General features: G+C 40.9%; 1 protein-coding gene across 1 annotated transcript in view; it reads right to left on the bottom strand.

Moving 5' to 3' along the window:
* Positions 1-2,603: 2,603 nt before the first annotated feature.
* Positions 2,604-26,209, bottom strand: part of ccdc102a (coiled-coil domain containing 102A) — a 101,627-nt gene continuing 78,021 nt past the window's right edge. The window contains exon 10 of the mRNA XM_080032763.1: positions 2,604-3,806. Within this exon, the coding sequence (XP_079888889.1) occupies positions 3,683-3,806 (124 nt within the window). The 3' untranslated portion in view covers positions 2,604-3,682. The remainder of the gene's footprint in view (positions 3,807-26,209) is intronic.

Below are 26,209 nucleotides of genomic sequence, written 5' to 3'. Positions count from 1 at the left end.
AGCAGTACGGTAGAGATGGTCTGCTATTGGTCAACAGTGCTATCATACTGAACGTGGAGATTCCATTAAAAGGAAGACACAAAGGAGCCGTTTCAGATGCTTGATATGAAGCTCTTTCTGATCATTATACAAGAATGTTGTACATGTTGTACTGAGCCCATGTTTATGTACACACTGTCTACAATGCATGGTGACATGTATTTGTTGTCAGGAAAGCAGCACCAGTCAAGCTGGGAACACATTACATTATGAAATGATCCAACCTAAAATACTGAGATGGGTTAACACTTACATGTTTTGTTTTTTAACAGTTACTTCCTTAGTGATCAAAATGCACAGCAGGCAGATCAGCACAGAGTTACAATGGAACTACTCATACGTGGTTCTCCAGACTCTTAAATGGGCTGAAATGTCCACCCAAAATGTAACAATGACCTGAAATGTCATTTAAAACATGTAATAAAACCTAGAAATTGAATAACTGGCCGATCATGTAATAGAATGATGAGCCCAAAACGTAATTGGCCCAAAATGTAGGCACTTATTATGAAATGTTGGGTCACTTAGTACATTATGGAGCGAGCAAAATATGTTTGTAGTGTAGTATCAAAGTTTGTGCATGAACACTTTGAGCCTTGAATTACATTAGAACAATTGCACAATGCAACTGAAATTATTGACTCACTCTGTAATGTCATACAATAATAATGATGACAGTATTAGGAGAACAATATTTTGCATGCCTCATAATGTAATACCTGACCCAAATTGTAATAGGTTTTTACATTGTAGGCAAAAAGTTAGGAGGTTTTGGGCTCGGTATTTTGTTAAATTATTTTACTAGTTATTATTTGGGGTTTTACTACACTTTTTTCTCTTTACATTTTGGTAGTTGTTACATTTGCAGCTCTTAAGCCCCTATCTCACTGGGCTGCGACTGTTTGCGACAAGTTGGAGACTGCATTCGCAAACGAGTCTCTAAACTGTCTCCAAAAAAGTGTGCGACAAATCTGTCTCAAAATAGTCTCAGAGTGGTCGCATGTGTCTCAAACGCTTCGCAAACCCTTCTCAATTTAGTTTCCGCGAGTCAGAAAGTGCGAGCAATGTGAGACAACTTTGCGAGGGGTTGGCGACATATGAAACTAAATTGCGAATGATTTGAGACAAAAATGAGACGGTCATGAGACGTTCGCGAGACATAAATGCGACCTCCTGGCAAGTGTTGGGCAGGACATTCGCAAATGTGTCGTGAGGAACCAACTCAGTGAGACTGCAAGTGAAAATTGTCGCTAATTTGCACATTTTGTCGCAATTTTGTGTCTCCAACTTGTCGCACACTGTCGCAGCCCAGTGAGATAGGGGCTTTACAGGGCATGTGAAAACACTTATCGTTAGCCTCATAGCATAATTGCAAAAATCGTATTTAGCCTACTCTACTCTACTTTTACTCTACATCTACTCAACTCTACATGTATTTTACCCTCCCTATAACCCTTAAAATATGACTTAGGCAATTATGCTATTAGGCTAACGAGAAGTAGATGTAGAGTAGAGTAGATGTAGAATAGAGAAGATGTAGAGTGAAAGTAGAGTAGAGTAAATATGATTTAGGCAATTATGATATGAAGCTAACGTTATTTTACTGTGAACAGCCACTTATCTTATTGCTCACCCGTTAGTACATAGTTGTTTGGTGGGTTGGTGGAGTCATTATTCTGTGGAAGTCTTTTATTGTTGTCAGATTAGCTGTTTTCTATTTGCGTTTCATCTGAACATCTTAACGGTCCATAATGAAACTGAAGGGCAGCATTCACCACATTTGCTATGAACCTACAGTGACTGAGGTTCCCTTGTGATCAATATACTGTAGATAAAAAATAGGCTTTTTTCCTCATAGCTGACAGCTATTAGCAAAGTATTAATACTGGTGTAGATGTGTGGTTGAGCACTGCACAGTAGCACAGGTCCGATGCCACAGCTGTTACGTGTGTGATGATGTGAGGTAAGAGGAAGTGAGTACATTGAAAGCAGTACAAGGGGGTTTGGTTAAGGAGATAAGCTGTCATTCAGTCTGTTACACTGTCCTGTTAATGTCTGTCAAAGTCCTGCTGGCTTCACCTGGTTGCTGTGTGTCATATTCTGTTTTTTCAAGCATATGTGCAAAGTGGGTGTGTGTGTGTGTGTGTGTGTGTGTGTGTGTGTGTGTGTGTGTTCTTCTGAAGCGTGAGTTGTGTGCTTATCATATTGCAGATGGGTGTTGTGACGTGACTAGGGTTGCAAAGGGGTGGAAAGTTTCCGGTAAATTTCCGGAAACTTTCCATGGGAACTTTCACTTGGGAATTTTGGGAATATTCAACATTGGGAATGATAGGAATGAACTAAATGGCAGTAATTTAAATTATTTTTTTTCATATCCCAACATAAATCTAAACATTTAAACACTATGTTTGGTCATAGGCAGACATCCATTCAAACAACTACAATTTAAAAACATTACATTTCAACAGATTTATTTGTAAATAGAACTTTATCAAGTTTTGATTATTTTATGAACAATCAATAATTTCACTGAACAACAAAACGATGAATGTTGAATAAAATATTACTCATCTGTCTGACCCCACCCATTCAATAAATAAAGTTAAATGCCCCCCCAAATAGATGGAGTAATGCCCAGTGCATGTAGGGGGCGTGACCTCAGCACCCATACAGTAAGCAGTGTGCTATGTGCAATTTACCAAGTGTACTTGCATGAAATTTGTTTTTTTAGTCAAGATTAGGCAAAAATATATTTTCCCCAACTATATTTAAAATCACAGTTTAAGCCTCTGTAAACCTGGTCTATTAAAAATCAAGTTATCAAGTTGGGTGTCTCAATAAGCTTTAAAAAAAAATCAGATTAGAAATTAAAAGATCATAAATATTATAAAACGTAGTTGGAAAAACTGCTTTTTACTGTCTAGAACGTTTGCCAGGACTGAAATAACATAGTCAGAAGGTTTTAGTGCATTTGGGTTGCTTTAAATTGAGTCAATTCCCGTTAATTCCCATGGAAAGTTTCCAACTTTGAAAATTCCCGGAATTTTGCAACCCTAGACGTGACACATCCACTCTTCCATATTTCACCTCGTAAATAACAATGATGTGGTTCATCCAAGTCTCCTGAAAATAGAGAAGCATAAACATGGATCCTGTTTGGCAAAGCTTGTTTTGATTTTTGTTCATCTGTTTTTGAACGATAATTTGATTTTTGATAATTTACAGTACATGGCCAGCCCTCTGTTGAGGGCACTGCCTGGAATGTGGATCCAAACAATGAGATACAAGTGGAATGAACTTCTGATTAGACTCTGGATAAAGTATTTCTAAACATGTTGGAGTGATCCTTTTTAAAAAAGTACATTACACTGGAGATAAAGTTTTCCCTCCTAGCCAACACTGTTTACCTTCTTAATGTGACGTTGCTGATGTCTGCTTAAAGGATGTATCACTACATGTTAAATGGTAAATGGTCTCCACTTATTTAGTGCTTTTCCCTGGTTTTTCAGACCCGAAGCGCTTTACATTGTTTTGTACACATTCACCCAATCACACACACATTCAGATACCGATATCAGCAGCTACCACGCAGGGTACATACATGGGGTGTGTGTGTGTGTGTGTGTGTGTGTGTGTGTGTGTGTCATGGGATCTGGAGCTGCTCCTCCTCCTCCATGTCACTGCCTGGCCCCTCTGTGGTGTCCGGACTGAAGCGAGCCGATCTCATCTTCCCAAACAGGACCGGACTCTGCTGCTGCCGGCGCAGTCTGGAGACAGACACATTAGAAGATATAACACTATGAGTCATTTGTAAATCACCCAACCATCAAATGTGTTCTTATTACTAATGTGTTACACTCTGTAGCAAAGTGGTGGACCCACACTACATCGCCACCCCTAGAGCCCCACTGCTAGCACAACCACAGCAACAACAGCTTTGAAATATACCCTCAGAGTGCGTAAAATCATTGAAGTCAACAGTTATACTAGCAACACTTACAGTAGAACCACAATCACAAGCAGCAATTTACTGTGCTAGTAATATATTGTTAGATGAGAACAACAGCTGACTTTAAACTTCAAATTTAAGTGAAATGTGTAACAGTAAACGTCCGTATTGAATACTGTATTTCATTAATAAGGTACATTGAAATAACATGTTTTGACAATAAGGGTACATTAATTAATGGTTAGTTAATGCTTCATAAGGGTTAACTAACCATTAGTTAACTGTTAATTAATGTGTGTAGTAAGCATTTACTAATGGTGTTCATGTTATCTAAGGTATTAATTAATACATTATTTAATGTTTATAAATAATAATAATAATTGATAGGTTTTATATAGCGCTTTATTGCCTAGGCACTCAAAGACGCTTTACAGGGTTCCTGGTTCAATTCGTTCACACACAGTCATACCGGTGGTGGTAAACTACGAGAGTAGCCACAGCTGCCCTGGGGCAGACTGACGGAAGCGTGGCTGCCATTCAGCGCCAACTGCCCCTCCGACCACCACCTCAAACATACAGCAATAATACACATTCACACAAGGCAAGGTGGGTGAAGTGTTTTGCCCAAGGACACAACAAATATCCTATATTAACCTTAGTTAATACATTAAGCATGAACCAAAAGTTGATTAATATAATAATAAGCATTAATTGACTGTTAACAAATGTCATTTTTGTAACATTACTTAAGCATAATTAACCATTTATTAATGCTCTTTGTGACCCTTATTGTAAAGTGGGAACAATGTATCCATTAAGTGACACTTAATAAATGCACACCAGTGCTGAATAGGCATTACTGAAGTATAATTAACCTTAATAGGCATTACTTAAGTGTAATTAACCATTTATTAATGGACTTTGTGACCCTTATTGTAAGGTGGGAACCATTTCTCATGAATTAACACTTAGTAAAGGCATACTAGTGCTGATTAAGCGTCACTTAAGCATAATTAATCATTTCTTAATGTTATTTGTGACCCTTATTGTAAAGTGGGAACCATTTATCACTTGTTACACTTAATAAATGCAAAATAGTGCTGAATAAGGATTACCTAAATACCATCCATCAATCAACAATGCTCTTTGTGACCCGTGTTCATTCTCTATAATAACAATATTAAACATACTGAAAATACTAAAATATTCCCAACTGGAAATCAATTCATGACAACAATGTGATATCAACACAATTCAGTCACAATTAAAAAAAGAAAGAAAATGTTATTTTATTTAGAATCTTTAGTTTTATTTGGAAACACGGCTCTCACATTTGACATGAATACCATCAAAGAACTCCAAAATAGTTTCTTCAACAAATTATATCCAGTTTAATTATTTTCTCTGAAAGGAACAAACAGGAGGAAATGGATTACTAACAGCAATGGAGAAACAAGACACACTGACTCAGCAGTTAGGTTTAACAGGTAAATGTAAAATATATGTATTTTCTACTCTCTTCCTTGAAATGTATATCATTGTTGCAACATAAACAAAAATAAAATACACTAAGAACATAACAGTTCCATTTTTAATCATGGACTGAAGATAAAACAAAATAATGATCACTCTCTGATAAACGAAAAGTTCAAAACATTCTATTCAAATTTGTATAGTTCTGATTGTACAGTAGACGTAACGGTGATGGAAACCTTTTTCAGTAACCTAAACATGCCTTCCCTTTCTCAAGACCTGAGACATAGCCTTGAGGCACCTATTACTCAGAAGGAAATTATTGCAGCAATAACGTCTATGCTATCAGGCAAATCTCCTGGTCCAGACGGACTTCCATCTGACTTTTTTAAGAAATTGTCAGACGAATTGTCGCCTTTTTTATGTTCAGTATTCTCAGACTCATTTGACTCAGGTAAACTCCCGCCTTCGTTCTATTAGGCCTGTATTTCCCTGTTGTTAAAAAAGGATAAAGATCCTCTAGATTGTGCATCATACCGACCAATTTCACTATTAAATACAGATGTGAAGATACTTGCTAAAATTCCCGCCCACAGATTGGAGGATGTTCTCCCCTCTATCATATCCCCCGACCAAACTGGGTTTATAAAGGGACGCCAATCATTTTATAATATCCGCCGGCTAATGAACATTTTATATTCCCCCAGAAATATTGAATCAGAATGCCTCGCTTGTATGGATGCTGAAAAAGCATTTGATAGAGTAGAATGGAATTATTTGTTTTTCACCCTTGAAAAATTCGGTTGGGGTCCTGTTTTCACTTCTTGGGTTAAATTATTATATGCATGCCCTTCTGCCTCAGTATTAACAAACAGCCGTTACTCAAGTAGTTTTGATCTGCACCGTGGGACCCGGCAGGGTTGTCCTTTGAGCCCGCTCCTTTTTGCTATTGCAATCGAACCACTTGCGATTGCCATTCGCGGTAACAAACAGATTCAGGGGATATGGAGAGGAGGAATTGAACATAAGGTATCATTATACGCCGATGACTTACTTTTGTTTGTCGTCAAGCCAGCCACCTCTTTACCGGAGGCACTTTCTGTGTTGGAGGTCTTTAGTCAGTTTTCTGGCTATAAACATAACTTGAGTAAGAGCAAACTCTTTCCGATTAATAAAGAAGCTCTTAAACTTGATTATACAGCTCTCCCACTCAAAGTGGTGACAGATCATCTGAGTTACCTTGGGGTATGTTTTACCAGAAATTTTAAAACCTATTTAAATCGAACTTCCTCAAATTATTGGATCAGGCGAAGCAAGTATTATCGAAGTGGTCTCCTCTGGCTTTCTCTCTCATAGGTAGAATAAATTCAATTAAAATGACATTACTCCCAAAGTTCCTATATTTATTCCAATGTCTCCCCATCTTTCTCCCCAAATCCTTTATTCAGGCCCTTGACTCTTTAATGATAAATTATATTTGGAATGGTAAACACCCTCGGTTACGGAAAGCTTTTCTTCAAAGACCCAAACAAACAGGTGGAATGGCCCTCCCTAATTTCCAATACTATTACTGGGCTGCTAATATCCGTTCTTTAGTGTATTGGGTGCATTTTCACCTTGACGACTCAGCCCCAGTCTGGGTAACAATGGAGTCCAGGGGCCGGTTTCCCGATAACGTCATCTCTTAGCGAGCTACGAAGACTCCTACGTTATGACTTACCAAAGTTGTTTACCTCTGTAGTCTTGGTTCCCGAACGGTCTCTTAGGAGAAACACTCCATACGTCGTACGTACACTGCTGAAATCGATTGCTCAGAGTTCGATTTTCCATTTCCTGCTTATTTCATGCGAAGCTGCATGACAAGTCTTTGCGAATAAAAGATTACTAGAAATCCTTCTAAGCCGAAACATTTATTTAACACCTCTTGCTTTATAATCTAAGTATCTTTAAGAACAATAATCACTTTTCGTGGTGGGTCAGTAAGGAAACTGAAAGTAGATATAATATCGCCAATGGCCTATATCAATAAAAACAGACGGCCCAAACAGCGTCCAAATGAGCTAAAATCCTAAATACAATAAACAGTAACATGGCACACTTTTTTAAGGTAAGCTTTAATTGATTATTCATTAATTTTTTCACACGTTTACATGTTTTGAGGCGGAGAATCCGACGCACACTGCGGAGCTGTCAGCTGAGCCGGCTCAGCTGACAGCTCCGCAGTGCGATGGTTCTAGTGTTAACCTTGGTCGAACGTATTACCATAGCCTATAGGCCTACTGATTTAAAAAAGGTAGCCTAGGCTATAGAAAAATATAGAAACAGCGGAGGAGATTAAGATTGTTTCCATCAATTATTTTCTTCATGAATGACTTGTGGCAGTTCCATGCGCAACAGGGATGTCACTCGTGTCCGTTTTACGCATGGTGCTTACGGAAGGAAATGTGGGGGTCTGTAGTAGCCAAGCCTATCTCTGGCGATGCCACAGCGATCGCAGGGACTTCACTTGTCATTAAACTTATACATCTGACTGTATTTCATATCAAAGGGACACAGCGATGACTGTATTAAATATCAAACTGATAAAAACGATCCGACTGTAGGCTGTAGTGTATCACGTATAAAGTAGCCTATTTTCATATTGACGTACATCGCATCCAATCAGTTAATGCTGATTGTCAAGTCAGTTAGATGACTATGTAGGCTACTTATAGTTTGAACACTTTGTGAATCAGAGTGAATGGTATTCTGCTAAAATATATAGCTTACTTTAAATGTGAAATGTACGCTATATACAGTTATCGTTTTTAACAGTTTGTTATTTAATACAGTCATCGCTGTGTCCGTTTGATATGAAATACAGTCAGATGTATTAGTTAAATGACACAAATGAGAGCTGAAACATCCCTACGGTAGAGCTAAGAAGGCTCTGCAGGCGCTCCAGACCAACCTTACCAACGTAGGACGTACGAAAGAGATTCGTAGCAAAGAACGTTTCGGGAAACAGGCGAAATGTTAAGTAGGAACTCTACGTAGGGGTTACGAATGACGTAGCGTTAAGAAGGCTCTACGAAGGCTTTGGGAAACCGGCCCCAGCGCTATTAGCCCATTGTCTCTATCTGCCCTCTTAAGCGCCGCACTTCCACTCTCTTCGGCTATTCTCAACAGTAGTCCCGTGATTAAGCACTCCCTTCGAATTTGGACCCAATTTAGGAAGAATTTTGGAATGCAGAATTTTTCACTTTTCAGCCCAATTGCAGCTAATCATTTGTTTACTCCCTCGACGGTGGATGGTGCATTCAAGATCTGGCATAAAAAAGGCTTAAAATGCATCGGTGATGTATTTATTAATGATCTATTTGCTAGTTTTTCTCAATTGACAAAACATTTTGGTATCGAAAAGACTCACTTTTTACCGATTTCTGCAAATCAGGCATTTTACGCAGAAGTTAATTCCCCAATTCCCTTATAAACCGCCAGCCAATCATGTCGATGTGTTTCTTTCTGTAAACCCCACATTAAAAGGCTCAATTTCTGTGTTTTTCAACCTTATTTCGAAGTTGCATAGCCCCTCATTAGCAGCGATAAGAACCCTGTGGGAGCAGGACCTAGGTTCTGCCTTCACAGATCACATGTGGGATTCAGTCCTGGATCGGATACACTCTACCTCCATGTGCGCCCGACATGCTCTTGTGCAATTTAAAGTAGTACATCGTATCCACATATCTAAAACTAAATTAGCTCGTATGTTCCCCGATGTAGACCCGACCTGTGATAGCTGTAAGAGCGCACCGGCATCACTCTTTCACATGTACTGGTTGTGTCCCACCTTGACTGAGTTCTGGACATCAGTTTTTCAAACAATTTCTGAAGTACTTCAGCATCAAATTGAGCCGAACCTATGGGCAGAGATTTGTGTCAGTAGAACTTGAATTTGAATTGATCGACTTGAATATGAATTGATCAACCTGCATTTGAATTATTGATACTTGAATTCGAATTTATACACTTGAATATGAATTATCCATTTGAATTTGAATTAATTATACTTGAATCTGAATTTTCTCTACTTGAATCTGAATCAGTTAATACAAGTTCAAAATTCAAGTTTTCAAATTCAAGTAGAAAAAATTCAAATTCAAGTAGAAAAAATTCAAATTCAAGTTGAAAAAATTCAGATTCAAGTAGAGATGTGCACATCCGGGTTCTTTGAGGAAGAGCAATCGAGTGCAGATCTCTGATCCTAGGCTACAGCGTCCGGGCGGTGACCGTTATTTAACGTTCAGGAAATATAAAGTCATAAATTAGTTTGTTTAATCATCGTCTGTGTTTTTGACCTCTTGTTTTATAATCGAAGTATCTTTTAGAACACTAATCACGTTTCAGTAATTAAAGTTAAGTTATTAATTAAGTTATAATATCGCCAATAGGCTATATCAATGAAAACAGACGGTCAAACAGCGTCCAAATGAGCTAAAATCCTAAATACAATAAACAGTAACATGGCAAACTTATTTTTAGGTAGCTAATTGATTATTTATTCATTTCTTCAAACGTTTACATGTTTAGAGGCAAAGGATTCCTCCGACGCTCTCTGTCCGGCTTATCAGACAGCACTCGGCTGTTTTTTTTTGTTGAGCATTATGCTTAATTTCCTGCATTCTGGTGAATTTGTATTCACCAAACACCTTTCTTCAGTGCAAATGAACAGTAGACCTAGTGCGAATAGACCGAACTCTGATGTGTGACTTTATTATTGTGCCCCGCTGTGATCGCTCTCGCTGTCATCTCTCCTTGGAGGAGCAGGTGCGCAGGTGAACATTGCATCCGGTCTCTCTTTCTCTCTCTCTCTCCCCCCTACGCTTAGCAGACAGAGGGAACGTATAGTGACTATGTTGAAGTTATCTAGGCTACTGCTTTGTGCCATTAACCTGGATTTTTAATGATAACCTGATGCTCATTAGTGCGCACCCCTCAGCACTCTGACTCTACCGAAGTGCGCATGGGAAGGCGGGGCACAAACGTAATCTTGTCCTGGGCACGGTGAAGAAATGCGACGGGCATATAGGCTACTGTAGCCTATACGGTAGCCTATAGCATATACGCTATATATAGGCCTATATTATAGTGTATAGCCTACATATTTATGCTCTGTCAAGTTGATGTGAGGGAGCAGGAGATGGGAAAGAGGACATAGGCTATGAGACTGTTTACAGAGCAATCGCGGGAGCACAGGGCAAAGTGTAGGGGGGCGGAGAGGGGGTGCAGGCGGTGGTGAGGGGGGGTGCGGCCGCACCCCTATTACTTCCAACGTCCCATTTATATTCATCTCTTATTTATTGTAGCCTAAGCGTTTATGAATGCCTGCACGTAGCCTACAGTTGTCAGATCGCGAACAGTTAAAATAAATGTGTTTCAAAGGGCATCGTTTTTAGTATTTTTTTTTAAACTCACAATGCCAGTATTCATAGGCTATTTTGTCTGAAGAACTGGGGCCTGTTTCAGGTGGTTTTGAGGCAACCCAGAGTTTGTTCGCTCTGAGTTAGTGGAAACTAACAGTTTCTGCAGCAACATACGCCGTGGGTCTACTGGATAGGTGATTTGACCTACTCTGAGTTTGTTTTCACTTTACGCTGTAGCTCCGACTGAAGAAAGAGTGTCACTGTCACAACGCGACCCTGTAGGACAGTTAAAGCAAAATCACTCCATAGAAATCTCCATCGGGATGTTTTTATCATTTCCTGATGATTTTACGTTTGCTTGTCCAGCTCAACTGACAGACAGCTGAGTGCTGTCTGATAAGCCGGACAGAGAGCGTCGGAGGAATCCTTCGCCTCTAAACATGTAGGCCTAAACGTGTGAAGAAATTAATAAATAATCAATTAGCTTACCTAAAAATAAGTTTGCCATGTTACTGTTTATTGTATTTAGGATTTTAGCTCATTTGGACGCTGTTTGACCGTCTGTTTTCATTGATATAGCCTATTGGCGATATTATAACTTAAAGCGGCTACGAGTAACATTTAAATATCTTTTAAACAGCCTCATGTTTCCTCTCATAATCATAAATTACCTTTAACAGCAAACGACCATCAGTGCAAAGAAAGACGTTTTTATATAGTTTTATTACTGCATTTGATCTGGTCGTACACCCAGTCCGATTTTCGGTTCGCTCGTGCATGCTCTATGGTCACATATCCGTATTGGTCGCAGATTTCAGTATGGCGCAGGAACGCGATTTGAGAAGCCTATCACTCCAAGTGAGGGAAGGGGATAGGGAGACCAGATCCCAATTCACCAGATGTGGGACAAAGACTACGTTTGTGCGGGACAATGCGGGACAAAGTGCCGTTTTTTTAGCAAAATAAACTCGTGTCACCACCGGTAATGCCAGAGACACGGCTTTCTATATTAAAAAAACACTATCTTTAGATCAGCGCGCAGCAGTTAAGTTAGCTACTGTTAAACAAATAGAGCATTAAGGCTGCGGCTTCACATTAAAAGCATTTCACTGGCTTCACATTAGCATTTCACTTGACAAACGTGAGTTGGCTTTTATTTTGAAGTAACAGGAAAGTAAACGCTGAAGCACTGCAGGCAGCACCTTCACAGAGCCACTGAGCCCAGCAGCCCGATACACACACACAGACAACCACACACACAGACAAACGGAGACTGCTGTCTCCTCACAGCTATCGGATAAATGCCAGATTATAAAACACGCATTTAAAAAGGGGGGCTCACTTTTAATAACAATGCGGGACAACGTCTCAATTTGCGGGACGTGTGAAAAGTAATGGAAAGGCGATCTGTTCACCCTAGAAGGGGAGCTGAAACCTTGTTTGAGACAGTTAGGCTATTTGTCGTCATAATGACTGATAACGGGGCTGAACCATCAAAGAAAAAAAAGAAAATTCAATGAAGAAAAGGTAAAAGGGAGAGTGATAGGCGGGCGTTGCCAAGCAACGTATACACAATTTCACGGAGCGAACCTAGACTGCAGTGTTTACTCCTAAATGAATGAGCGGTAGCCTACTAAAACAAAGTTTACTTTGCCTCACCAGCATCATCAGATGACCATTATTCATCTGAAATAGTCATTATTTACAACAACATAAACACATTACCTCATCGTGATCCATAACTAACTGCCGTCTCTCGTTCATTCGCTTTGTGTGGGGACACATACTCGTTCAGCTCCGTGAGAGGTGACAATGGATCAAATCATTGCAATCAGGTGTAGTTGATGCTGTGTCACTAACCACTCTCACCGAGCCGAAAAGAGTCCGGTGCCCTCACACTTTCAACACACGGACACGCACTATATTGCTTCCTGATTATTTGAATCTTGAGGCCCTGCACGAGCTAGAAAACAGCTTCACGACAGCTGGCGTCGTAAAAATACTACCGCTTTTGTTCAAAGGTGTCGCCAACGTGCCGACTTACTCGTAGTGGCTTTAATTAATAACTTAACTTTAATTACTGAAATGTGATTAGTGTTCTAAAAGATACTTCGATTATAAAACAAGAGGTCAAAAACACAGACGATGATTAAACAAACTAATTTATGACTTTATATTTCCTGAACGTTTAATAACGGTCACCGCCCGGACGCTGTAGCCTTGGATCAGAGATCTGCACTCGATTGCTCTTCCTCAAAGAACCCGGATGTGCACATCTCTACTCGAATCTGAATTTTCTCTACTTGAATCTGAATTTTTTCTACTTGAATTTGAATTTTTTCTACTTGAATTTGAAAACTTGAATTTTGAACTTGTATTAACTGATTCAGATTCAAGTAGAGAAAATTCAGATTCAAGTATAATTAATTCAAATTCAAATGGATAATTCATATTCAAGTGTATAAATTCGAATTCAAGTATCAATAATTCAAATGCAGGTTGATCAATTCATATTCAAGTCCATCAATTCGAATTCAAGTTCTACTGACACATATCTCTGCCCATACGAACCCTTTCACTGCAATTTTTGGCATCGCTCCCAATTCAGGCTTGCCTAAAGTGAAGCTAAAGGTACTGGCCTTCACCTCTCTACTTGCTCGTAGGGCTATCTTACTTAAATGGAAAGATCCTGCTCCTCCTTCCCACTCACATTGGATTAGAGACATTATGTCATGTATGCATCTGGAGAAAATGTGTTGCACTACCCAGGGATCTGAGACTAAATTTCATAAAATATGGCGCCCCTTCCTAAACTATTTTAAGAAACCGACCACAATAATTCAAGAGTAGCTACCCCCTCCCCTCTTTTATTTGATTTAATTTTATTTCTTTATGTTTTTTTTTTGTTTTTTTTCATATAGATTGTTTATTTTTGTTTCTTGTAGCGTGTATTTCGTTTATGTCATTTTTAACATTGTGTATTGTTTTTTGTGCTGATTTTTTGATGCAGGATTGTTTGTGGTTGGGGGTGGGGGTGGGATATGGGCGGGGTGTGTTCGGGGGAAGAAAAAAGGGGAAAAAACTTAATCATTGTACTGTAATTGCTTCGCAAATCTTTTGTTGAATAAAAAAACCTTTGAAAGAAAAGTGAGCATTCTAACGTAACATACAGCACCGCGACCGCTGTATGAATCATAATAACCATGGTACTGTTGGAATCTCAAGAACAACGTTATCTGATCCAAATATGGTCATTTCCTTTGTATCAGTAACCAATCGTGAAAGTGTGAGGAGGGATTCAATGCTAGGAAAGCGACCTCATTGGCTAATGCACATTTCTGACGATGTGATTCGCTAAAAGGCATCACGTGATGCTAGCCCCGGGTAGCTCGAAAATCACAAAATAAAATGGGAAAAACGTCGAAAATATGCCAAACCAAGACAAAAAAAATACTTAATCAATTGGCTACGGACATTACATGATCGCCATTTGAAGGGGAGAAGTGTTAAAGACATGTAAATCACGCCGATCACGTCGGAGAGACACAGACTGTCAGACGATCAGAGGGGAGATGGTGGGGAGAGAGAGCGTCTGTGCCGACAGGAGCAGGTTGACAGACAGTGGCTAATAATGAATTAACCACGTTTAAATTAGCATGTGGATGTAAATGTTACTATGCTATGGTTTATATATGTTAAGCAGTGGTAGGCCTATATGGCATTGAGGGGTGTAGGGCCTAATTCAATAAATTACTCTAGCTATAATCAGTGATTATCAGCAGAATTCACGTTTTTATCTTTAACGGCCGTTTTCTCAAAATGAGCTTTTTCCAATACTCTGCGAAAGATATCTCAACTTCTAGACCACTGACATCAACCAAACTTTCTATGATCATTCATAGCACTATTTTAAAGGTTTTTACACACGGATTTGTTAATATATTGTTAATTGTCTGATTTATGATACATTTTCCTCCTAAAAACATGCCGAAAATGCATTTCTAAGACATGTACATAGTCTTTTTTGATTTATTAAATGAAAAAAGGCTGTATCCAAAATCTGTTGTGTAAAAACTTTAGAAACTAATATGTGGTTAAAATAAAATAGAGATTTTAACTCTGGCTTTATCCAACATCTCAAAATCTTTCTCGAAAAATGACCCAAATTTACGCATAATTGGTTAAATATTGCCATATTTGCATATTTAATAAAATATTAAAGAAAAACATGTAATACAAAAAATAATTGTGTTAGTGTCAGTAATCAACTGGCAAAGTTTCATGATGATATCTATAAGTTAAAAAAAAATCCCTATTCATCTGGGGTGTCTCGCCTTAATATATTGTTAATTGTCTGATTTATGATACATTTTCCTCCTAAAAACATGCCTAAAATGCATTTCTAAGACATGTACATAGTGTTTTTTGATTTATTAAATGAAAAAAGGCTGAATCCAAAATCTGTTGTGTAAAAACTTTGGAAACTAATAGGGGAGAGTGGCCTAAGTTGTGCAACTTTTCACTCAAAGTGACTTTAAAGTAAGGCCTTGACAGTAAAGTCTCCAACTCAAATATGTACGTATATTTCAGGGTGTTGTGCATCCCTGGCAATAAAAACTTTGGATCTGGAATAAACTGTTGAAGAAATATAGCTTTCGGAAAAAAAGTTGTCTTGATGCACAACTAAGTCGTGCGGTTGGAGAGAATACCATGGGGTGAATTGTGCCATTAGACAATCACTTATTTAAGGTTTATTTAAAGTAAATAAAGTAAATAGTTGACAAAGATTGAAGGACAATTTTCTTAAACAAGGCCTAGCAGATCTAATGGTTTTACCTGCAAATCTCACAATGACAAAGTCACCATCATCATCTTTCTGGCCATCTGAACTCTCATCAGTGGTGTCGTTAAGTGGATACTACTGTAGACAATCACTTTATTTTGGTGACCAGCGTATACAGCCATGCCACTGGCACAACTCTCAGAAATGTACTTTGCACTAGTTGCTCTGTGCTTGTGGAACCAACTGCCACCTGACAAATGTGATTCCCCTACATTTCTGCCTTTAAATCAAGGCTCAAAACCCATATGTACACCCTGGTGTTTCCTCCCCATTAACTATCTTACCTCTGCACTACTATCTGTGTTTATGTGGATGTATGGGCTTTACATCTTTTATTTTGGTTATTGTTATTTTACCTTCATTGTTTACCTACTGAATGCACTATGTACAGCACTTTGGACAGTGCAAACTGTCATAAATGTGCTTTTATAAATACATTTTACTTACTTACTTACTTACTTACTTACTTACTTATAACTCACCCAGGCCCTTTGGCACAAATCACCCCAATCCCAGAAATTTGGATAATAGGCATGATGCAGCAGTTTAGGGCTGACATTGTGCTAACTGTATAGACTCAAAATGTAGCATACCAAAGCACTAAAACATGTGTCAAATGTTTTCAAACTTGTCTATAATTGTTCAGACACAATAATCAAAAAACCTTGATCATGGAAATTTTACTTTGAAAGGCAAAACACAGTTTTTTGAGCTTAAATGTGCTTATATCTTATTCCTTGTGTCTCCCTTCTTTACAGGATGAGTCAAATGGATGGCTCTTCTTAAATATGTGGTCACATTTCCAATTTCTTCCACGGTTTTCTAGAAACAAGGGGTGGCACAACTTCCAAAATGCACAACTTAGGCCACTCTTCCCTATGTGGTTAAAATAAAATAGAGATTTTAACTCTGGCTTTATCCAACATCTCGATTTTTTTCTCGAAAAATGACCCACATGTACGCATAATTGGTTAAATATTGCCATATTCCTTCCTCAGCATTGACATGTTTGAAATAATCACAGTTAACATGTATATATACACTCACCGGCCACTTTATTAGGTACAGCGGTTCAATTTCTTGCCAACACATTTAACTTATCAGCCAATCACATGTCAGCAACTCAATGCATTTAGACCTGGACAGGACAACTTGTTGAAGTTCAAACCGAGCAACAGAATGGGGAAGAAAGGGGGTTTAAGTGACTTTGAACGTCGCATGGTTGATGGTGCCAGACGGGCTGGTCTGAGTATTTCAGAAACTGCTGATCTACTGGGATTTTCACGCACAACCATCTCTAGTTTTTACAGAGAAATGCAGAAAAAAAAAATCCAGTGAGCGGCATTTGTGCGGACGAAAATGCCTTGTTGAAGTCAGAGGTCAGAGGAGGATGGGCAGACTGGTTTGAGATGATAGGAAGGCAACAGTAGCTCAAATAACCACTCATTACAACCAGGGTATGTAGAATACCATCACTGAACGCACAACACGACCAACCTTGAAGCAGATGGGCTACAGCAGCAGAAGACCCCACCTGGTGCCACTCCTGTCAGCTAAGAACAGGAAACTGAGTCTACAATTCACACAGGGTCACCAATGGCGCTTTTCCACCGCACATGTAGCTCGACTCGACTCAACTTGACTCGACTTGGTTTGGTAGCAGCACGGGTCGTTTTCCACCGCAAATAGTACCTCCTGAACGTGGGCGGGGTTGTCGTAAGGGGGTGAAAGCCTACTCCGGAGCAAAGTAGCAAAGCAGAAATTACGAGCAGTTGTTGCACTATTAACTGAACCAACCGCCAAAAACACGGATGAATTACCGAAATACCCCCCTTGTATCTGTTTGCTAAAAGAAGTAGAAGAATATTGTGACGGGCCATTAAAATAAGGGATGGTTGTTGTCCCGATGTGTGCCTCTGCCACACAGTCACCCTGTTTTATGATAGAATTTCTTATTAAAAACATGCCAAAAATGCATTTCAACCCTGAACATAGTATTTTTCAAGATTTTAACTACAGTATATCCTAAATCCAACATCTAGATTTTTAGTTTTTTTAAGAGATGCAAATCAATTAATGGTTGGTTGTATTTTTTTTTCTTGTTTTTTCTTTTTTTATGCAAGAAGCATTAATTTTAAGTTCATTGATTCTTAAGTCTTGAAAAAGTGTATAGTCTATCAGTTGGAAATTAACAAAATATAATAGTTAGGTATTTATTTAAAAATTTCTGAAAAGGTTTACCGTATTCCACTTCTGTGTCTGTCCTTAAAGCTATTCTTACCTTTGTAGAGTTTTTACACTTATTTTAAATGACTTTAAAATGGTATAAATAAGGTTTTTACACTCTAAAATGCATGGTAGACCCACCAGGAATAAAAAGAAACAATTATTTCAGTCTCATAATATTAGGTGAAAACTACAACCAATCAAATCGTTCGGACCGAACGATTTAATTGGCCGACAGACCTGTCTGTTTGCCGTCTGCTTGTGTACCGCGCATTCGTGCACGCGCGTCCTCAACAAAAGGGTTTGTTTTGATTCCACGGCAGACAGTAGCCTAGCGAGTAGCGACCATTGTAGAAAAGGTTAGTGTTGTTATTTATTGTTATTTCTTACAGTGTGTTAAGCTGTGTTTTGTTTAGTGTTGGGCCGTGACGTCAGTCGGCCAGAGAGCCAGTTCAGTAAGTTTCCTTTCGCTTCTCCCTCGGTGAGATGTGTGTGAGCAAGTTGCCACAGTAAGCCATCATTCGTGTTTATCTGAGTGTAAATGTGAATCACCCGTGTGTGAGTATGTACATGTAGTCCCGATCGCTGTTATAAGTTATAGTTTGTGCATGTTATTAGCGGCTGCGATTCGCGAGTCGCAACAGCTGTTCAAACGTCTCCTCACGAGCGGAGTTTAAGCCTTTGTTCTTTTTCCGCGATCTATATGCGGCTGTGCCTGTGAAAGAAGGAAAATAAAGAGCGGATAAAACCCTACTCCTCCTCTCCTAGTGTCATTATAAGCATAAGTGGTGTTCTGGCCGACATATCTGAAGTGAAACCAGTGATACAAGCAGATCAGCGCGGTACCGGTAGCCTACTACAGCCACCAGTTTCTTCAGCCACAATATAACTCACTTTGTGCACGGAGACAGTATTAAGCAAGTAAGTCTGCTTGTGTAGCCTAAATTAAGTTTCTTCAAAAACAAAACAAAAAAAACGGGGATAGGAATGAGGGGGTGGGGCTGCATTGGAGGAAGGCGGGATATTATGATTGTGCTGAAATGCTCAAACTCACATCCATCCGAACTGCTTTAAGAAGGTGAATATCTTTGGCTTAGAGGAAAAAGGTAATAATGTTCAGACACTAGACCCATACTGCTCAAGTGCTCCCTGAGAACTTGGACAATAAATGTAATCCAGAAAAAATTACCCCTTACTCAACCCTACAAGAACAAACACAAAGCTAAGCTAACCCCTTTCCAAGAACACACACACACACTCTCTCTCTCTTGGTTGTCCATCGATTTCGATGATGACGTCCACGTTTAACCTTTTTGTAGAAAACATTTTAAATAAACAAAAACATACTTACTTACTGTACTTTCCCTATCCTATCACTTGGCTACCACAGCCCAAACAGCACAGCCACCTTCAACAGACCCAGGCTCTGTACAAACAAGCTCCAGGTAGTGCCAATGCCGATTCTACCTATCCTATCCTACTACAAGGCTATCACAGCCTAAAAACAGCAACGCACCTTCAACAGACCCAGGCTCTGTACAAACAAGCTCCAGGTAGTGTCAATGCCGATTCTACCTATCCTATCCTTCTACAAGGCTATCACAGCCTAAAAACAGCAACGCACCTTCAACAGACCCAGGCTCTGTACAAACAAGCTCCAGGTAGTGTCAATGCCGATTCTACAGATCCTATCACATGGCTAACACAGCCTAAAAATAGCATAGCCACCTTCAACAGACCCAGGCTCCGTACTAGTAAGCTCCAGGTAGTGACAATGCCCATACTACCCATCCCCATTTTTCCACATCTATCTATGAGATTTAATGTGGCTATACAACCCAATCCTAGACCTACATAACCTCTGACAAGTAGGACATGTAAATGTGTCAGTAGACACTGTGGGCTCCACAGGAGTTTTCCTCCTGTCCCTCTTCTGCTGTCTCCTGGCTGTCCTGTCCTCCTCCAGCCTACGGGTCCCCTCCTTACACACCTGCCGCCATGTGGTGCGGTCAGCAGCAGTAACTTCCAGGTCCTCAGGGCTGATGTTACATTTCTTCATTGTAGTCTTCATCTGGTCCTTGTAGCGCTTCTTCTGCCCCCCAGCCGAGCGTTGGCCATGACTTAACTGGCCGTACAACACTCTGCGGGGCAGTCGGTCCTCTGGCATCCTCACCACATGTCCAAGCCATCTCAGCTGGTGCTGGGTGACCAGAGCCTCAATACTTCTACAGTTGGTCTTCGCGAAGATTTCAGAATGAGGAATATGATCACGCCAAGTGATGCCAAGGATACGCTGCAGACAGCGCATGTGAAAGTTCTCCAGGGACCTGAGGTGGCGGCTGTAAGTGACCCAAGCCCCACAGCCGTACAGCAGAGTGCTGATACAGACAGCATGGTACACAGACACCTTGGTGTGGAGGTTTAAGTCCTTGTTTTGAAAGACCCGGTGTCGCAGTCTACCAAAGGCAGCAGACGCTTGCCTGATGCGGTTCTGGACCTCTTCATCAATGCTGCAGTCATCGGAGAGCATACTCCCCAGGTATTTAAATGACGGTACCACTGATAGCTGTTCATCAGCAACAGTAAAGACAGGCACAGTGGAAGGGGGGCTGGCACTCCATTGACAAATAACCTCTGTTTTGGTGGTGTTGATGGTTAAACCCATCCTGCTGTATGCTCTGGCTGCAGCATTAAGGACAGACTGGAGCTCTTCTGGAGAGTTAGCAATAAAAGCGCAATCATCTGCATATTGCAGTTCAAGGATCCTTTCATCGAGCAGTTTGGTGGTAGCTTGGAATCTCCTGATATTAAAAAGGTTTCCATCCAGTCTGAAGTCTACATGCACACCACTGCTATTCTCAATCTCCTTATGGAGAAGCTGAGTAACACAGAGAAGGAATATGTTAAAGAGCACAGGTGCCAGCACACAGCCCTGCTTGACGCCTGTACGAACAGGGAAAGGAGCGGATTCTTTTCCTCCCATGGTCACTCTAGCAGTCATATCATCATGGAACTGACGGAGGATGTTAACAAATTTTTTGGGACAGCCAAACTTTAGGAGGATGTCCCACAGAAGTTCTCTCTGAACAGAGTCAAATGCTTTGGAGAGGTCGACAAAAGCTATAAAAACATCCTGATGTTGTTCCCGGCATTTCTCCTGAAGTTGCCGTGCTGTAAAGATCATGTCAACCGTACTCCTGCTTTTTCTGAAGCCACATTGTGATTCAGGCAGCATTGCCTCTGTGATGTTACTGACCAATCTGTTCAACATCACCTTAGCCAGGACCTTACCAGCCACAGCCAGTAGTGAAATGCCCCTACTATTGCCACAGATAGCCTTATTACCCTTGTTCTTATAAATTGTGACAATGTTGGCATCTTTCCATTGTTGAGGAATTTTCTCTTCAGTCCAGACTTCAGTTATATATTGATAAATAGTTTTGGTACATTGGAATCCTCCCTGCTTAAGGAGCTCAGCTGGGATCTTGTCATTTCCAGGAGACTTGTTGTTCCTGAGGGAACAGATAGCTGACTGAACCTCCGAAAAGCTTGGTGGCTGATTAAGAGCGTCAATTTGGAGGCGATCAGGCAATTCTTCTAAAACAGTGAGGTCCACATCAGCCTCCTGATTAAGGAGACAATCAAAATGATCAGCCCACCTCAACAGAATGTCATTTTGATCTTTCAAAAGTGTCAGACCGTCTGCTGACTTCAAAGGAGTAAAAGAGCGATTTGTTGGGCCATATATAGTTTTCAAAGCATTGTAAAAATTATGCATGTCATTTATATTGGCATAATACTGAATTTCTTCAGCCTTTTTCACCCACCACTCGTTCTTTGCGATCCGAGTGGTCCTCTGAACTTCCTGCCTTGCTTTCTTCCATTGTTCCCTTGCAATACTGCAGGATGGATTTCTGAGGGCTTTACGATGCAATCTATGCATATTCTCAAGCATGTCATGGATGCTGTCAGAGTTTTCATCAAACCAATCTTGGTGATTCTTACTCTTAAAGCCGACTGTTTGGGCTGCTGCGTCATAGAGAGCAGAGCTAATGGAGGTCCACTTCTGCTCCAAAGTTTCTGGCTTTACTGACAACTCCATGTCCTTCAGTTTCCCAGCAACAGAGCTACGGAAATCATTTCTGACATGTTCGTTCTGAAGGCGGGTGCAATTCAGCTGCCTCCTGTTACTTCCTCTTCGCCGCATGGGAGGGCGAACTGTCATGCGTATCTTAGCCACAATCATACGATGATCTGTCCAGCAGTCCGCACCCCTCATGGCACGGGTGATGATTACATCACTGATGTCACATCTTCTAACAATGACATAGTCAATCAGGTGCCAGTGTTTTGAGCGGGGGTGCATCCAAGAGGTTTTGTATTTATTCTTCTGTTGGAAAAGTGTATTTGTTATTGTTAAGTTGTGCTCAGAGCACAGAGTGAGTAGTCTCATGCCATTTGCATTAATCTGACCAATACCATGTTTGCCAAGTACTCCATCCCATACCCTGTCGTTCTGTCCCACTCGAGCATTAAAGTCCCCAAGCAAAAGAATCTTATCAGTCTTAGGGATCCGACCAAGAACTTCATCAAGGGACTGGTAAAACTTATCCTTGTCTGCATTCTCAGATGGGAGGGTTGGTGCATAAGCACTAACAAGTGTGGCAAAACGATTTTTGACAAGGGGGATACGGAGGGTCATAAGCCTTTCACTAATGCCAACAGGTGTTTCAGTGAGTCTTGGCAGTAACCTGTTCTTAATGGCTAAGCCCACACCATGCTGATGCTGACCATCTGAGGGGTAGCCTTTCCAAAAGAATGTGTAGCCCATCCCTTCCTCTGTTAAGGATCCATCATCCAGGAGCCTAGTCTCACTCAAAGCGGCAATGTCTATATCATAGCGCTTGAGCTCAGCAGCAACTAATGCTGTTCTTCTATGGGGTCTGTCAGTACCTATTGTATCAAGGAGAGTCCGTACGTTCCATGTAGCCAGTTTCAAAGTGCAAGTAATTTTTTCATTTGTTTTTGTTTTTCGACCGCAGAGGTGGAATGACCTAACAGGAGCGGTAACCTGTTCAGGCGCATATTGAGTGGGCATTTTGTAGGCCACCTTTTCTAGGCCCTTCCCCATTAGGGGTGAGCAGTGTGGTCCCTGAATAGGGCTGCTCAGTCGCACAGGGGTCTGCCGAAAACAGCTGCCACTCGTCCCAGCTGCTAGCGACCTTTAGCCTGTACCGCTGACGTGTAGGGTTCTGACTAGAAGCTCCCAGTCCATTCATACCTGCCCCCGTTATCAGACGCCCCATCGCCGCCAGACTTCAACCAAAATAAGGTAGATACACCTAGGTCAAAAGTGGATACCTGCGCATTGAAATTTAAAGTGTAAGAGGGGGTGCGCCTTCCCCAGTAGCACTATCTTCGCCAGGAAGAGGTAAACCTAGTGGCATGGGTGGTCCCAAGACAACCAGTCCCCATCCTGACTGCAGGAGGCTGCCGGGTCCTTGATATGTTAAGGCCCGCCTATTGTGCACCGCCAACACACGGCTTTTCTGTCAGGGTTTGCTCCCTTAGCATTTGCCTAAAGAGGCTGACCCACAATGCAGTGGAGCTATATCCATAGCAGGGTGTGTGTATTCCTGGAACTTCCAACAAACAGCTGCTTTTAAAAAAAAAACACACACACACACACACACACACACACACACACACACACACACACACACACACACACACACACACACACACACACACACACACACACACTAATCTAACCCCTCTACAAGAACACACACACATTTGAGTCAGCTGTTACCATGCCGACACGCCTGTCAGTCCTCCACAGAGCACAGCAACAAGAGAGCTCTCTGTTACTACGGTAACCTGCCACTGGGAGCTCTGCCATTGGTTGTCTGGGGCAAAGCAAAGCACATGGAGATAATGGAGAGGGAGAGAGCAAGGAACTGTGTGCAAAGCTGATAGAGTGTGAGAACTAAAGTGAAAGACATGACACACACATACACACACACACACACACACACACACACACACACACACACACACACACACACACCTGAGCATGGTGTGTCAATGCCTTCATGGTTTTCTAGGTGTGTTTGGGAGTGAGAGTGCCTTTTGTAGCAGGAGCCAAGTAGCTTTTAGCTAAAAGGGCTACACATTAGCTCAACATGCTTGACTGCATGGTGAACAGCAGGGGGACCCAGCTCAGGTCTAAACTGGATGTAAGTCACCCCTCCCCTTGCAGTTTTGAATTTGGTGACAAAAACCCCAGGTGTCACCTGAATGGCTGGAGAGGTCGCTGGACACCTCCTCCTACCCTGTGGTTGGTCACCTGCCGACAGGAGGCTTAACCTTTTCTGAGACGTATAAATAAGCCATTTACAGCGTTATTCTGTCTCTTTGATCGCGAATTTGTTTGCAACACATTGAGGATGCTCTGTTGTTTGAGCAACAAAGGACTATCCCTACGTTGTTAACAAAAGGATGTTTTTCTTATTTATCAGCTGGCCGCGGTAAAAATCTGATTGACTGACTTTGTTAAAAGGCTTCAGTGAAGCAAAGCGAGAAACACCGGCACTTTTTTCTTTTAAACTGTGATCACAAGGAGAGCAGGCGACCCACGCTTTCTTTTCCTCAACGTCAACTACTATTCTGATTCACCCTGATCCCACCGAGATCGCGGATTCAGAATTGTCTCTTTAGCTGGCAAGCACCGAGACCAACTGGACTTTAATTAATCTTTTTCTTTGTTCCTGATCGCGGAATCGCCCACCGGGAATCATAAAAGGACGAGATTTGGGTCGCCGGAGCGGCTCCGAGTAAGAGAATGGCTTAAATTATCTGGGCAGATAGGTTAGATAGATTTACTTGTAAAGTGATCACTAAACTGTTTGATTTTTTGGGTTCACGTTCCCCTTGCTGGGGAATAGGCTACTGTTGGTGCCTTTGTTAACACTCATCCGCTCTTCTCCCCCTCTCTGTGTGCTAATGCGCTCCAGTGTTAATTTTGGCAGCAAATTCTGATTTAGTCTTAGTCTTTTGAATATCACACCATTTAGTCTTAGTCCTATTTAAGTCATCTAAAATCTTTTAGTCTTAGTCTAGTCTTAGTCTACTAAACATAAGCAGATTTTAGTTGACTAAATCTACAGCAGACTTCGACTAAGTGTTTTTCTTCATTGAATGGTATTAAGGTTTGAATATGCAATACAGACACAGATTTAATGGTTGTAATACAAAACATGTATTCTATTTCATTCGTAATAATCTCACATAAAATCAGTGTACCTGACTGGATAGGGGGAAGGGGGGGCTTTAAGAGCCTGTGCCCGGGGCCCATTATCATGATCCGTCTATGAACCAACTGGATTACACAATCTTTTTTTCTTTTTGCGGGGAGCATGCACAAGCATCATTTATAAAAAATAGTAAATAAAGAAAATAAAAAAAATAAGTGGGGGGCCCCACATTAGGTCTTGAAACGGGCCCGAGATATTTAAGGCCGCCCCTGGGCAGCAGCAGCAGCATGCAGTTACGTGCTGATAAAATTGAGCAACTGCGCTTTCCTTTAAGCAACACTGCTGTGTGTGTTCGGACTTCTTTTGCATCAAAGCCTTTTTGATAATAAAATGAGAGGTTTTAATTGAACACTGTCCTTGCGTCAGAGTTGATTGTAACTTACTCAGGTGAAAACAGAAACTAACGGAGGGAGGCGGCAGTTTCACATTTAATTTCCTATATAGTTGCGCAGTCAGTTTGGGGACATGGCTCTGTGTATTCAAGCTCGATACACAGCCTACTACAAACAGATCGCGGAACTTAGCCGTTCCCCTAGACAACGTTAACGGGCAGGATATCCCTGGCTATCATTTTGTCCATCAAACCGCAGAGTTTTCTGCATGTCGGCTCTCTCCATCCGCTCACACTGGCGAGTTCTCCCGTCGATTTTCACCGACACAGGGTTGCATTCGCTGCTTTGCACTGATTGGATTTCTTCCAAACTTGTCCCACAGTTCTGATTGGATCGCTTCTCCATTCGTCCCGCCCTAACAGTTTCGTCTCGTTCCAATTCGTAGACTATAGTGTCAGTTATATTCGTCTCAGTCTTCGTCATCATATATGCCTTTTTATTTAGTTTTTATTTAGTTTTCGTGCGTGAAAAAGGTTTGTTGACGAATATCTTTCATCATAGTCTTAGTCTACGAAATTAACACTGATGCGCTCATGATCTCTTTCTCTTTTTCTGATTTACATAGAGCC

The sequence above is a fragment of the Ammodytes marinus genome, assembly GCF_949987685.1.
Source record: "Ammodytes marinus genome assembly, chromosome: 1".
NCBI lineage: Eukaryota > Metazoa > Chordata > Actinopteri > Uranoscopiformes > Ammodytidae > Ammodytes > Ammodytes marinus.
This window is presented reverse-complemented; position numbering and strand designations above follow the sequence as displayed.